This window comes from Phasianus colchicus, chromosome 1, assembly GCF_987193195.1.
Source record: "Phasianus colchicus chromosome 1, bPhaCol1.hap1.1, whole genome shotgun sequence".
In the NCBI taxonomy this organism is placed as follows: Eukaryota; Metazoa; Chordata; class Aves; order Galliformes; family Phasianidae; genus Phasianus; species Phasianus colchicus.
In genome coordinates, this window is record NC_143436.1 from 116,920,916 (window position 1) to 116,935,423 (window position 14,508).

The window sequence follows — 14,508 nt, forward strand, 5'->3', positions numbered from 1 at the left end:
AAATACTAAAATAAGAACCAATTTGTAATTCCTAAGACACTCAATTTAAATATTGCCGGCTACCGAACTGAATGAATGGGCTGTTCTCAGTCTGACTGCTCTGTGCTATTTCTTTCCATCACACAGTGTGGAATAGATTTCATCATAGTTGTGATGGTGCTTACACAAAAGAGGTGTAAGAGCAGAAAGATGAAATGTTCCCCAGGCATCAGTCCCATGATTCTTCTTTTTCACTGGATGCTTTGAACTGCTGGAACAGAACAGTCATCCTGTCCCTTGGTTAGGTGGGCATTCTTTTCACAGTCCAGTGCATTTCAGCTAGCTAAAGTGTATGGTGGATGTCAAGAAAAGTCAGGTTCATTTCCTTGCATTCACATCCAGTTACTGTGCTAATCTGGTGGAGATGGAAGGTTGCATTTGCTGAGATGAACTTGGAAGGCTAGAGCTCACTAACTCAGAAAAGTTACTCTTTAGCTGTGTCCCCTCCGAAGGCCCACTGGCTGTTGTTTACTGCAGCTCCCCATGTAGTGGCCCTGCTCCTCTCTCCTCGCTGCTTTGAGAGGTCCCCTGCAACTTCTCAGCCCTCAGGGCCTGCAGGCCAGCCTGCCCCAGCATTGCAGCACATACTGTGAGGCAGCAGTGCCCCTCACCTCCACCAACACTCAGCAATAGGAGCAAAGCTGGAAGTTAGAAAAGAAATGAGACAGAAAATCTGTCTTAGTACATAATCCTTGCAAAAATCCTTGCAAAGTATATCATATTGTTTTACTCTCATATAATACTGCTTTTCATTTTAGTTTTTAAAAGGAATTCTTAAGTTGCGTGGGAATTAATTAAGAATTTCTTCCTAATCAGCAATTAAACAGTAGCAGCATATTCATTAATCTAGCAGGACAGGCTCTTATTATCAATGATATAAACAAAATTGAAGATTCTGTCAATACAGAGATTTATTGCATATTTTCTTCCAGCAGAAAGTAGTTGCCAAGAGTTAGTTTTAAGAGAGAAGAGCATTTATACATACTCAGAGAAAATATTTATAAGGTTGTCTTATGGTGGAGTCGTTGTTTGTACAAAGTGAGTAGTATACCTTAAGTTTGCCGTTATTCAGTTTCAGTCACACCTCACTTTATGAGGCACAGACATTTTGTGCAGCATTGGAGGTTCTTATTACTTTAACAGTTTCCTTTTGGGGAGGGGATGGTATTGGTTCTTTTGACTTAAAGGTGAGCAGCCACATGATTCTTATGCAGGATTGAATATTTTGTGTAATTGTTTAGACAAATGCTTGCTCTTCTCTGAGTTGAAAAGTACTCCATACCTTTTGGTTAGTACCCTCGCAGTCCTAAGTGATGAAAAAATTGTTCTCTTACTAGTCCTGCGTTGTATTTGTGCATGTTTAGTGAGAATGACAATTCCACATCAGTCTTTTGCTGTTTCGAGCCATGGCTGTGGAATCAAAATTGTACCAGTGTCTGATTCAAAAGTGATGAAGGTATTTAAATGTTGTCTAGTTAAGAAAACACTATGATCTTTATCAGTAAATAAGTTTGTATTTCTTTTTTTTTTACTTTCACTTTGTCTGAATGCATCTGATATTTAATACATGCTTTCAGATCTCATTTGGAAGCCAGTACAGACCAGTGGAAGCGTTTACATCTCTCTCTTCAGGAACTTTTGGCGTGGCTGCAATTGAAGGAGGATGAATTAAAACAGCAAGCACCCATCGGTGGAGATCTTCCCACTGTGCAGAAGCAGAATGATGTTCATAGGGTACGGTTTGTTTCAAATGATCTTTCATTAGTTGCATTTCATTTTTCAGTTTACTGTTGGATTACATTGTCCATGCTGGAAAAAGTGAGATACTTTTTGAAATACATTTTAGAGTTAATGAAATTTTACATAACACTAGGCTAAAATTTTCAAACACAGGCTAGAAAATGAGTCTGTTGGAGAAAGGAGTATTTGCTACAGCTGCTTGGCTTTCTGAAAACCAGCAATATTTTCATAGAACTGTCATAGGCAGTTAGTTTCATGGCTAGAAAAGATATTAACGATGTTATTTGAAGATTAAATCAGTAGTTCTGATTTTATTTTATTTTTTCTGGATCAGACATTTAGATTTCTTGAGTAAATTTTTAAACCCTGTTTGTTTTGCTGTTGTTTTTTGGTGAATGTTAATGAAAACTGTAGCTGATACTGGTCGTAATGCACAACTGTGTGTGTCGTGAAACTGTTGTGGTAACTTTTGTTACTGTTACTCATACTAATTTCATTAGGAATTCTTAGGGAAAGGAAATGGCAGAACATCACATGGACACTGGTCCAGACTAGGTTTTGTGGTAAAAAGGAACTTAAATCCAACACTGTATAGGATTTTTGGAAAACTCACCAGACAAATGACCTCTTAAATAACCTAATATTGCTCAATAACTCTTCATACAAAGATTCCTTTTTTTTTTTTTTTTTTTTTTAAGTGGGAAATTCATGCTTTAAGTATATATTCCTATGCTGAATCAAGCTCACAGCTGTCTCACACTAATTAATGTCTGGTTTCAAGTAAGCAGCACATAATTTGCTATGCCATCTCCAGACAATATGATACTTTGAGAGAAAAACATATTCCAAACTCAGTGATCATCCTTACAAAATGTGCTGTGCATCTTATATAAGACCATTTCACAGTGCCATTTCTGAAACTTGCCACATAAGGTATTGTTATGGAAGTTCCTAAATCTCTGTTTTTATTACTGCATAGAAAAGTCTAAAATTATTCTATAAAATGAAACCAGATCTGTAATACCTTTATTTTCTCCTTTCATTGGATAGCTGTATTATAGATACTTTTTTTAAAAGATTTTCCTTCCTAATCCCAAAGGGCACATCTGGGAGCAAACACTAAGATTGGGTTTAGAAAGGTCATATGGCGTATCTTGCTGCTTTAAGTTACTGGCAATCCAGTGTTTGTGAAAAGTCCACAAATCTTAAATAAAACCAGGCTTGGCTTTTGGCACAGGCAAATAAAACTTTTTTCATAGTAGCTGAATGATGGAGAGTAGTGGCAACACTGTCTCATTTTCTAGGTTTTCCTTCCAGAGGGTTGATCTGTAGGATGAATTTTTCTCACAGAGCTTTTCTTGGGACTTTAAGCATTATAATGGAAACAGTAAGGCTAAAATATCCACGGCTTTACCACTCTCCTTTTTTACCTTTCCCTCTCTGAAATACCTGAGGTCTGTTCTAGCCAGCTGGCTCTAGCAGCTTCCATGACATATTTTCAAAACCTCAAAAACCAACCAGGCTCTCAGGATGTAAGAAATAAAATAGATGTTGCTTTATGTTAACTCAAACCCTTTACCCAAAGGCCACATTTGAGCTAGAGCAAGACTTTGAGAAGGATTTTTGTAGAATTGCTGCAGCAAAACTTCTGTTATCTGAATCACATTTGAGTACTTGACATTACCTTTCCTCCAAGAGAAACAACATAAATTTTTCATTTTGTGAAGTTACTGCTCTTAAAATTTTAATGTTGTATATTGTTCTGTAAGCTATTCCAAAGGTGTTAAGAATTTGGTGACGGACTAAGTGATTGTCACTCACAAATCAACATAAGTGGTTAAAACTATTAGGGATAAGAAGTGTTACATAAAAGTAAGGTACTATAAATAGGTGCAAAGTGACTTTACAAACTAGGTCTCCTTCTCACTTCTCCTTTTTGATTATCTTCTCTCCCACATGCAGATACATACAGATGCAAATCTTTGGTCCTCATGTCTCAGTCATTTCTTCTTTCTATCAAAGCTAGAACATTTTAGTTCCTTTTAGAAATATCACATCTTTCCTTTTTCTGTGCTGTAGCGTCTGTAGTTTAATGTGAGGCCTTTCTAGCTGTAGGTGCTCTGGTTCCCTGTGGGGGAAAAAAAAAGGAACAAAATATAATCCTTGAAATTAGGTCGCCCTGTCTACTCTTCAAAGATCTCTTACAGGGAAGGAGGGAAAAGCAATCAGTGCAGAACTCTTCTGACTTCAGATTGTCTTTGACGAAACCCTGTGTTTGCAGCTTGGGCTTTTTCTACTCTTTTTTTTTTTTTTTTAACTAGACACTATGGACTTTCTGTTACTCTAAAAGTTTTCTTTTAGAGAAGCAAACATACAAAGACTGTGCCTGAGCGAACATCTTAGTCCATTTCTGAACATCAGAAAAATGCTGTTAGGAAGGTTCACACCTCAAATGTAAAGGTCTCTAGCATAAAACTGGAGCACAGAAAAGCTAATTTTTCAAGAGCTGTATGCCATTGCTAAAAAAAACTGAGCTCTCAGAGTGTAAAAGTAGAGAGTAGATGAATTTCAGACTTGAGTCAAAGAATTTACTCATGTCATTGTCATCAGTGTCTGTTCTGGAAATGAGTCTTCAGTAAACAATCTAAGTTTCTACCTGCTTTGACCAATCTTCTAAATGATCCAGACTTGTAGCTTTGGTCTTCTTGTGTCAACAGAATTTCTTTCTGTGAAAAATTGTTTTTGCCACTTAAAACCAGAAGTGAACCCAGGTGATTTGTTCTTTGGAGAGAAGAAAAAGCCTCAGCAGTGTAGCTTATTACAAGCTGTTTTTTTTGTTGTTGTTGTTTGGTTGGTTTTTAGGAATGTAACTTAAAGAAAAAAAAAAAAGCTTATTATTTAACCTCTATCTTTTAGAAGACCATCTGAAATACCTCAGATATTCATAGCAGAGATTAAAAAAAAGGAAGTTTGTACTTATCATTTGAATGCTCCCAGTTGCCAAGATTGGCATTAAAAATTTTAAGGGTAAGATGAAAATTCAGATGAAAATTTCAAATGCTTGAAACTATGCCAGATGAGAGCTTGAACTCTCAGATGTATATACTGTCAGTTTCATTGCTGCATTATAAATGTGAGGTAATTTTTAGGTAAGGCACCATGGATTTTATCCTCAGTACTCCCACATTACTGCTTTTTGTTTGAATTTACATGTATATGAATCATTTTGATGACTTTTTGCATTTGAAGAAAGATGTGTCACACCAAAGATTGTACAGGGGTTTTGTTGTTTGTTTGCTTGTTTTGCATTTATTTTAAATCAGTGATCAAAAACACTCCTTTTCATCAAAGTATTGTTTCCTCATCTTGCAGTTTTCTTTGCTTGGTGAAGAGTCATGACAGTGTTTTAACAAAATCATATGAATAACTAAGTACATATTACTGATAATCTCTGTTTCCTGGATGTAATTTAGGCATCCCGCTGGCAGCCTGCTTTTACTGTCAGTCTATTTAGACTTGCCACATCTTTTGCGTGGGAATTGTATTAGCAGCATAAATAGCATTAATGAATACAGAAGTTTATTACTAACTGTTCTCTCCAAACTCTTTTGCATGGAATCTATAGTAAGTGTGCCTGGGGAATGTAAATCCTGCTTGAACACACTAACATGTTCTGGTGGCACAGTTGATACCTACTTTTTGAAATGGAAGTCCAAGCCCATTTTTTAAAAAGCATTCTGATTGATCTTGAATTCATTTAACTATACTTTTTCTCCTTAAAAATCATTAAAAGCAAAATCATCTGCTTTTCTGATAACAGAGTTTAATACTAGTTTTACTAAAACAATTCTGTTTTTTCATCGTATTTTCATCTTGCAATTTAAACAATCTGTTTTTCTCCAACCAAAGAAATTTTTGGACACCCATGAAGAGGTAGTGGAGGTCTGTGATAAGCTGATCAATATATGCATTATTAAAAGCAATGGACAGAATGCCATTATTGCTGTAGTGCTGATGACAAATACAGATTTTTAAATAAAGTGGTTTACTTGTTTTTTTGTCAGGTCATATATTATGAATGTTCGACTTCCTCTGTAGTCATCACAGAGTGTGGAAGAACTTCAGGAATTCAATGAAATTAGCCTGAAATAATTATCTGTAAATTAGACAGTCATTTAGGCTAATTCTGTTATCAATGATGGTCTTCTTATTTAGAGTTATATTTGTCGGAGCTTTAGATAGATTCTTTTTTTTTTAGGAATAGGAAATGTCATTTTTTGCAGACAATGATTTTTATTGGTAGAGTATATATATTTCACAAAAAAAAAAAAAAAAAAAGAATTGGAAAAGCTGGCTTCGTACAAAAAAAATATGGAATGGAATATTATGAAGTGAAAAGTCATCATTTTTAACACTATTCAGTGCTACTGCTTCAGTCTCTTTTTTTTTGTTATCTCCTTTTTTAATTTCTTGTACTGAAATGTATTTTAACTCACTTGATAGAAGTGTACAGATGAAAACTAGGGGAGGCAATGAGGACAGTAAGTTCTCACCACTACACTGCATGCTGATCTAAATCTTGGGATTTATAGATTGCGGTCCCATCCCTTAGGGTAAATGTAGGAAAGCATTTAATACATTGGCTCACTGTTTTCTATGGTAGACTCTTCCCATTTGTGATTAAAAGGAAAATACACAAAGTCAGAAATTTATCACTAGATCTTCTGTATCGTTTTGGGAAGTTATATGATTCCTGATCACACATTGTCCTTAGTTTGTTGCACAGAATAAGATGATGGAGGAATGTTTTGGAAATATAATGCCACCAGGTTTAGGTGTTCGGGTGATTTAGTCTTCAAGAAAAAGCAATGTATGCTGAAAAAAGGTATTTTGTCCTTTTCACTGTTACAAGCGCCTTTGCTAGGGCTGACCTAACTACAGCAACACTCCATACAGCAGTACTTCTCATCCCCAAATACATGGCTTAGAGCTGTTTCTGAGTTTTAAATATCATATCAGTTGTTGCAGTTCTGTATTCCCTTTCCTGGAATATCTGTGTCTCCTTTCTGCTCTCTCTCTCTGGGGGCAGACACAGACCTTTCTGTATGTGCCTCCCATGTACTGGTTGTACACATAAACATTTTTTAAAAATAATCTGTTTTCACCAATCTTTATAAAGCACAGTGTATCTTTTAGGTGGCATAATTGCAGTGTTTAAAGACCAATATGAGTATGGTCATCACTTTTAACATTGTCAGATGAGAAGGGAGCACACAGTGTACAAAGAAACATTTTAAGTTTTGCTACCTACTGGTTAACTTGAGCTGCAGCCATGCCACATCTAGTGGGAAAGCAGTTTTTTTCACAAGCACGAAAGCTGGTGAACACTGTAAATTTTTCCTGTTTAGAGGCATGGAAAAGCATTTTAAATTTGCTCTCTCTGTTGCACTGCATTAAAGAGTCATGTACATATTATAAAAAATTTTAAATCTGAAAATAAGAAGTAGAACTGCTTAACCAAGGAGTAACCTCACCGAGTTTCTGTGCAGCACAATGTCCAATGGTGTAGCTTTCTTGTTAATACACAGTATCTTTCTTAATTTGTGGAAATTAAGGTGTTGATTCTTACACGTCAACAACATTATTTATAATGTTTATCACAGTTATTAACCAAACAGTAGATTCCTTAGCAAATGTAATATGTGAAAGGATCCCAGTCCCACTGTGAAAGGATCCCAGTCCCACTGATATCTACTGCACAAAATAAATATTTCTGACAGTGTCGATTCCTTCAGGAAAAGCTCAGTTTGTTAAATAATTTTCACAATTCACAATTATGAATCCAAGAATAACAAAATCCCAGGGATTGAAAGGGACCTCAAGAGATCATTGAATCCAACCCCCCTGCTAAAGCAAGGTTGCACAAGTAGGATTTTCCAGACGGGTCTTGAACATCTCCAAAGAAGAAGACTCCACAACCTCTCTTGGCAGTCTGTTCCAGTGCATGGTCACCCTTACTGTAAAAAATGTTCTTCTGCATATTTTTGTGAAACTTTGTATATTCCAGTTATTGGCTATTGCTCCTTGTCCTATTGCTGAAAGGAGTCTGGCCTTGTCTGACTGCCACCTGAACTTAAAATATTTATAAACATTGATCAGATCCCCTCTTAGTCTTCTCAAGGCTGAACAGACCCATGTATCTCAGCCTTTCCTAATAATTGAGATGCCCCTCATCATCTTTGTCATCCCCAGCTTGACTCCTAGGAGATTGCTGTCTTTTTTGAACTGGGAAGCCCAGAATTGGACACAGTATTCCAGATGTGGCCTCCTCAGGGCAGAGTAGAGGGGGAAAACCACCTCCCATGACCTGCTCCAAACTGGGACACCCAGGTCCTTCCCTGCAGATGTCCTCTTCAGCAGGTCACCCCCTAACATGTATTTATGCATGTGGTTATTCCTCCCTAGGCACAAGACTCTACACTTGCTTTTGTTGAACCTCATCAAGTTCCTCTCTTCCCAGCTCTCCAGGCTGTCCAGGTCTCACTGAATGGCTGAGCAGCCTCTTGGTGTGACAGCCACTCCTCTCAGTTTTGTACCATCAGCAGACTTGCTGAGAAACTTGTGATCAGCTCTTGACCACTCAACAGAAAGTTTATTTAAATATTTGTAGCAGAATAATATAGTCATTTGCTAAAGTTTACCTTTCTGAAAAGTACTAAGAATATTTTACCTGGAACTGCTCATATGATAAACTGCAGCTATTATTCTTATTATTAGTTCTGTTAAGTATTGCTTTTACAGAGTATTTCATATTGAACGTAATTCAAAATCAATGAACTTTTTAGTATTGAATTTATAATTTTCATTAGTTTGCATAATAACCAAAATTTGGCTTAATACTTAACAGTATTGGTGGATTTATAATGGAAAAAATATATAATTTCAGTGTCGTAAAAAGTTTCTAATCTCTGGAGTCTCTTGGTATATGGCTCTCACTTTTGCACAATTACATTGTGTTATACTGCACTATAACTTTCTTCATGTTTTACCTCTCTACTACTTAAACAATATGCACTCAATATTGCTTCATAAAGAGAAATTATTGACATAAAATATTTAGATAATACAACATTGAAAACAGCATGCAAAAGAACCCGTATGATATGCAACCCACAGACGAGCTATCTGCATTTTTAGTGCAGCAAGCATCTTGGGTTCAGAATAATGGCGTTTTAAATTCTAAAAAAAAATAAAAAAAAATCCACGTCTCTGAGATTTGTATCCTTACTGTACCTAAGTGGAACGTTAAATACCAACCTTGGCAACCTTACTTATGGTCATTTTAAAGTCAGGGAATAGAAGAGTGATAGAAAAGGTGGAACTGTTGCTGGAGGAAGAAAAATGCTAATAGGAAAGAAGGGAAGAAAACAAAAAAGGAGACATTTCTACTTGTTCATGCCTACATTTAGGCTGGACTGTATTTCCAGACTTTCACTGTTGCCTCAGTTCTACTTTTCAGAAATCTCAGATCATGTAGTATGGGAAGAACTGAATCTACAGTGTTACTGGTAGAGAAGACTGCAATGTAATAATGTAATATGTAGAATTTTTTTTAGGTTTCTTAGAATTGATTGTTAGGTGTTAGCATGGCAATATCCATAGGTTTTTTTTCTCTCCTTGTGATATAACTTTCCAGCAGCTGTTGTGAATCACATTGGGTTTTCCCTCATATTCATGAAATCTCGCTTTCAGGAAGCATTATTTAAGCTGATATAGTATGGAGCCAGCGAAAGCTTTGCTACTTGCAGCTAAGTTTTGATGCTGACTGTGATGTTAACCAGCAAAAAGAAAGTACTCTCTCACAGTGGATAATCTGATGTGCATCCTTGGGTACTGTGCAACATGCTGCCAACATTAGCTCTTTTGAATACAATATACAGTGAGTGGAATTTCAGGCTAAGTAAGGCTTTGTTACATTTTTGGCAGCTTCTTCTACATGTGGAAGCTGATGTTTAAAGTTCTGTTCTTTAATTGACCAAAAAGAACAATAAAAGGGGTAGCACCTAGTATTTCCGTGTATACCCATTTGCAATATTTTTGTTTTTTTTCTCACAGACTTTCAAGAGGGAGCTGAAAACAAAAGAACCTGTCATCATGAGTGCACTTGAGACTGTGCGACTCTTCCTGGCAGATCAGCCAGTGGAGGGACTGGAGAAGGTCTATCCAGAATCAAGAGGTAACTGAAGAGATAGCTGCTAGAAAGATCATTGATGATCAGTGATGATTAAATAAATTCTGCCAGCCACTGTGAGAGCATTCCTTTTACACTCAAGCTCAATCTCAGTATTCAGAAACTGAGCTAAAAATACAGATGGAAGAAACCCTTACTGATGTTTTTGAACTGTGTGGAACTAAATAGACATGCATATTTATAAGTAGATATTGAAACTGGCTTTTAATCTTCTGGATGTATCTAGAACTGTAGTCCCATTTGATATCTGAAAGCTACAGTTCAAACTTGAATTCAACTTGTAGTCTAAGTATTTCAGAACTATGTCATTTGTTTAGACAATGATCATGTATGAAACAGAACAAGAGAAATCAGTACAGCAAAGCCCGCAAATCCACTCAGTTGCAGTGATTCACAGTGATTAATATGTATGTATGTGCAGGACTACTTCATTGAATCAGGATACAGACAGGTGTAGCTAGAAGTTTTAAATGCCATTGCATATGTAAATGTGTGGGTTTTTTATCAATATTGGGGAAAAATGAATTTGAGAGCTTTACAAATAAAAACACATATAAAATAAATTTAATTTGTTATTGGTTACGAATAGTTTCTAAGCGAGCTTTGAACTTTTTAGGCTTACCAAGATGGCAGGGTTTTTTTTGTTTTTTTGTTTTTTTGTTTTTGTACAAGAGTACATCCTAAAAGTCTCTCAACTTTTATATTTAGAGCTATCACCTGAGGAGAGGGCCCAGAATGTCACTAAAGTTCTGCGAAGGCAAGCAGATGATGTCAGAACTGAGTGGGATAAGCTAAATCTACGTTCTGCTGATTGGCAAAAGAAGATAGATGATGCTCTTGAAAGACTGCAGGGCCTTCAGGAGGCAATGGATGAACTGGACCTGAAACTGCGCCAGGCTGAAGCGTTCAAGGGATCCTGGCAGCCAGTGGGAGATCTGCTGATTGACTCTCTGCAGGATCACTTAGAAAAAGTCAAGGTATGTGTTGTTAAATAAGTATTTTTGAATATGAAATGATCGGCTAGGTCATCAGGAATTAACTTGTAAAATGAGAAGTGGGTTGCTTTGTATCATAGTGATGTACTTTTTTTCTTTTTAAAGGTTTTTTTTTTTGTTTTTTTTTTTCTTTTTTTAATTGCTGCAATTAAAACAAAGTGGAACCAACACTGAGAGTACATATTGCTAATGCATATGAAAGTGCTCTGCAGGAATGTGTGAATATCCTCAGCACATTTAATTCTTAATTCGGGAAATGCAGAGTTAGCATTGAAGACAACAAAATACAGTAGATAGGAGAATATATGAGGAAGGTAAAAACTAATTCTGTTGTTTATTATAGTTTTGTAAGCATGTTAAGAGCATAATTGCATCTGTTCTTATAGAGCTGAAATAATTTAAAATATATGGTTTTGCTGTTTTTTGTCATGATGGTGGCATTTGCTATCTGTCTTATTTTATAAGTAGACTCCACAACTAAGATAGTTTGAAAACAAAAGAACTGCTTGGAAAAAAAAAGTATGATTATTTTCAGTAATAGTGCTTACAGCTTTTAAAGTTTGATTCAGAAAATCACCACTTACTGAAAAACTCATAAGGATTTGTCCTTTTTCTTCATGACTGACAGGGCCAGGCTTTATAAATACTACTGGATTCCTTCATCTAGAGTGCAATAGAGGCGGTTGCCATTTTGATAAGAACAAAGTGCCTCTGTTCCAGTCTCATAAATGGGAATCATTCGTCATTTTGAAAGAGACCTGAGCTGACTGTTATTTTCTCTTCTAGAACATTAGGATCTAAGAAAGAAGAAATGGAATGACTAATGACATGAAAAAAAAATGCCTTTAAAAATCAAATGTAGTTTTCAAAAAGTAAAAAATTAGAATTATCCTTAAGTTTTAATGATATAGAAGGTTTAATGAGTATCCTGTATGAATATTGTGCAAGACAAAGAAAGTACACAGGAGCTGATGGGCAGTTGGCTGAATGATTTGTTTTTCTTCAGCTAAACTCATAAATGAACAGAAGAGATCTATTTATAAATTCTCAGAATGTGTCATCTATTATACCCATAGATTCATTTTTTAATCTCTTGTATTGCTAGAAAACAAAGCAAGTTACTTAATTCTAAAGCTGTGACCATAAAGCTTCAACTTTGTAATTACAGTGCAGAATCCTACTACAGTTCAGTCCTGGAGGACAGAATAGAATTTCAATAACAGCCTTCATAAAATAGGACTCCTAAAGCTTATGAAAATCTTGAGGTACTTTCTCTCAGTGGACACCATTGTTTGCTCTGAGGTGTTAGTATTAGGCAGAAACAAAAAATTCTGCTTTAAGATTTAAAATCAGATGTTACCATCTACACTCTGATTCCATCTCATTTGTACCATATTTACTTAAAATATTTTTTTCATGGGCTATTTTAAATCCATAAAAACATCAGGCAAACAGTAAATGAAAAAATGGGATATTCATATCCTTGCATGCTGTACTTCTTCATATCATCTATGACAATTAGAGAGTACTCAACTGGTACTGCACTCTCAACAGCTTCTAAATGATAATAATTAGTACTAGATAGGTAATGTAGGAACATAGTAGGGCAACAGTTGAATGATATTAACTCTGTGACTACTACAGTTATTGTTCCCCAAAGCGCTGTCTTGAATGCATTCATTACTCTAATGAAATAAAATAATAATAACAATTCCAACACAGATCCTGAAGATAGATGCATATACTCACTTGGCAATGTAAGCATGTTTGTGATAGGAATAACCATCAAGAAAGCTACAATTGTGCCTGCCATTTAAATTGTGCTTTTAAATTAACAAATTTATGTTTTGCATCAGTTGTTCATATTTATGACATCTTTTCTTTTGTTAGAGTGAAATCTGGTTTTGAAAAGTCATAAGTCAGCAGTGATAAATTATTATGCAACTCTAAAACAGAGTATTTAAATTATTTAAATTTTTCTAGTTTGTATTTGCTACATGCAAGCTAACTAGGCAATAGAAACTTTAATCTTGGTTCTTCACATTCTTAGTGCATCTAAGTGTACAAGTATTTAAATATACTCACAGCCATAGCTCTAATTTATGGCTTTAAATTTTTCAAAGCCTGGAAGAGAGGGTTTAGTTAAAGAGCATGCATTACCTGTGACAGTAGCCACAGCAAGAAATGTCATTTTTTTTTCTGTATTTTTTATACTCATTTCAGACTATTTTTATATAGACATATTTGTCAAGTAAATTCATTTCTGATTGTGCCCTGTCTTGATAAGTTTAGATATTACCTTCTCAATACCTTTCTACAAAATGTAGTGGATATTTGTATCCTCCATAAGACTTTAATAACTACACAAAAAGTCAAGATTTCAGTAACAGCATTACATTCATAGTTATTTGGAGAATAACATAAAGGAGAATTGCTGTATTGAGAGGAAAATCAAGATACTGAAAGAATTGTTAGTCTGATGCCTGAAAGTCTTAGTAAGATTAGGAAAGCTAATATGGAAACATTCATGAAAATAGTCTGTAGAAGTGAGTCAAAGCAATAGTCAAATGAGCAACAGTGTCTGCTTTGGCTCTGCTGTAGAAGTGAGCTCCTAGTCTAAAGTAGAGGTCTTTCAGTGACGACTGAAGGAACAAGAGAGATTTCTGGTAGAGGGACAAGTGGAAGGAGAGGAAAGTGAGCTCCAAACTGCACAGCACTGAGTTGATTCCATCTTAGCTTGCTCTTTCTGACTACATATCCAGTCTTTGGCTCCAAAACTCTACTAGTCTCCCAAAGTACCATACATGTTTAAGAATGGAAAATAAGTTAAAAACTATTGTATAATTTCTAATGTACAGTTCTAAAATGTGCTTTATTATTTGTGAGGATCACTGAGGATCATTGAGAAACCTGCCTCAAATCTGCAGGAGATTGTAGTTGCCTTTGATATCTCCTGTTTGGTCTGCACATGGGAAGCTGGATTAACACAGACCTGATTACTGCTGTTTTCATCTTGATGCTTGCTTTCTTCTTAGTAATTGATTTTCTTAATGTTTAAACACTTTTGCTTTGCAGAAGTTTGGGTTAAAAAGCTAAGTTTGCTGAAGAAAACAGAGTTTATATGATCTTCTGTTAAAGCTATTTTTAAACAACAAAGATTTCTCATTGTAAATGATATTATCAGTCAAACATTATCAAACTAACATATATTACATTTCTCATCTTTGCTATTTTTTTATGATGTGTTTTTTAATGACAATGACTGATGATATTACAGTGCAAGGTAAAATACCTATTACCTTCTATACATCTAAACACCTCAAATATCTTCTGAGCAGATCTTAATATTGGTCACATAGGCTACTGTGATTGCATTTCTTGTGAATCATTCTCATGATGGAGATCGCAGAAGCCTTCTTAAACCTAAGCTGATAAATAGCTTCCTAGAGAATAAGTTTCCCTAGTGCCATTTGTCACTGTTCT

The 14,508-nt window shown here is 35.5% G+C and overlaps 1 protein-coding gene across 12 annotated transcripts in view; it reads left to right on the top strand.

Annotated features, from left to right (window-relative positions):
* Positions 1 to 14,508, top strand: part of DMD (dystrophin) — a 1,153,352-nt gene that overhangs the window by 965,690 nt on the left and 173,154 nt on the right. For all 12 annotated transcript variants that reach the window (XM_090124095.1, XM_090124041.1, XM_031599265.2 and 9 more), the window contains 3 exons: positions 1,617 to 1,773; positions 9,895 to 10,015; positions 10,739 to 11,007. In XM_090124095.1, coding sequence (XP_089980221.1) covers positions 1,617 to 1,773; positions 9,895 to 10,015; positions 10,739 to 11,007 — 547 coding nt within the window. The remainder of the gene's footprint in view (positions 1 to 1,616; positions 1,774 to 9,894; positions 10,016 to 10,738; positions 11,008 to 14,508) is intronic.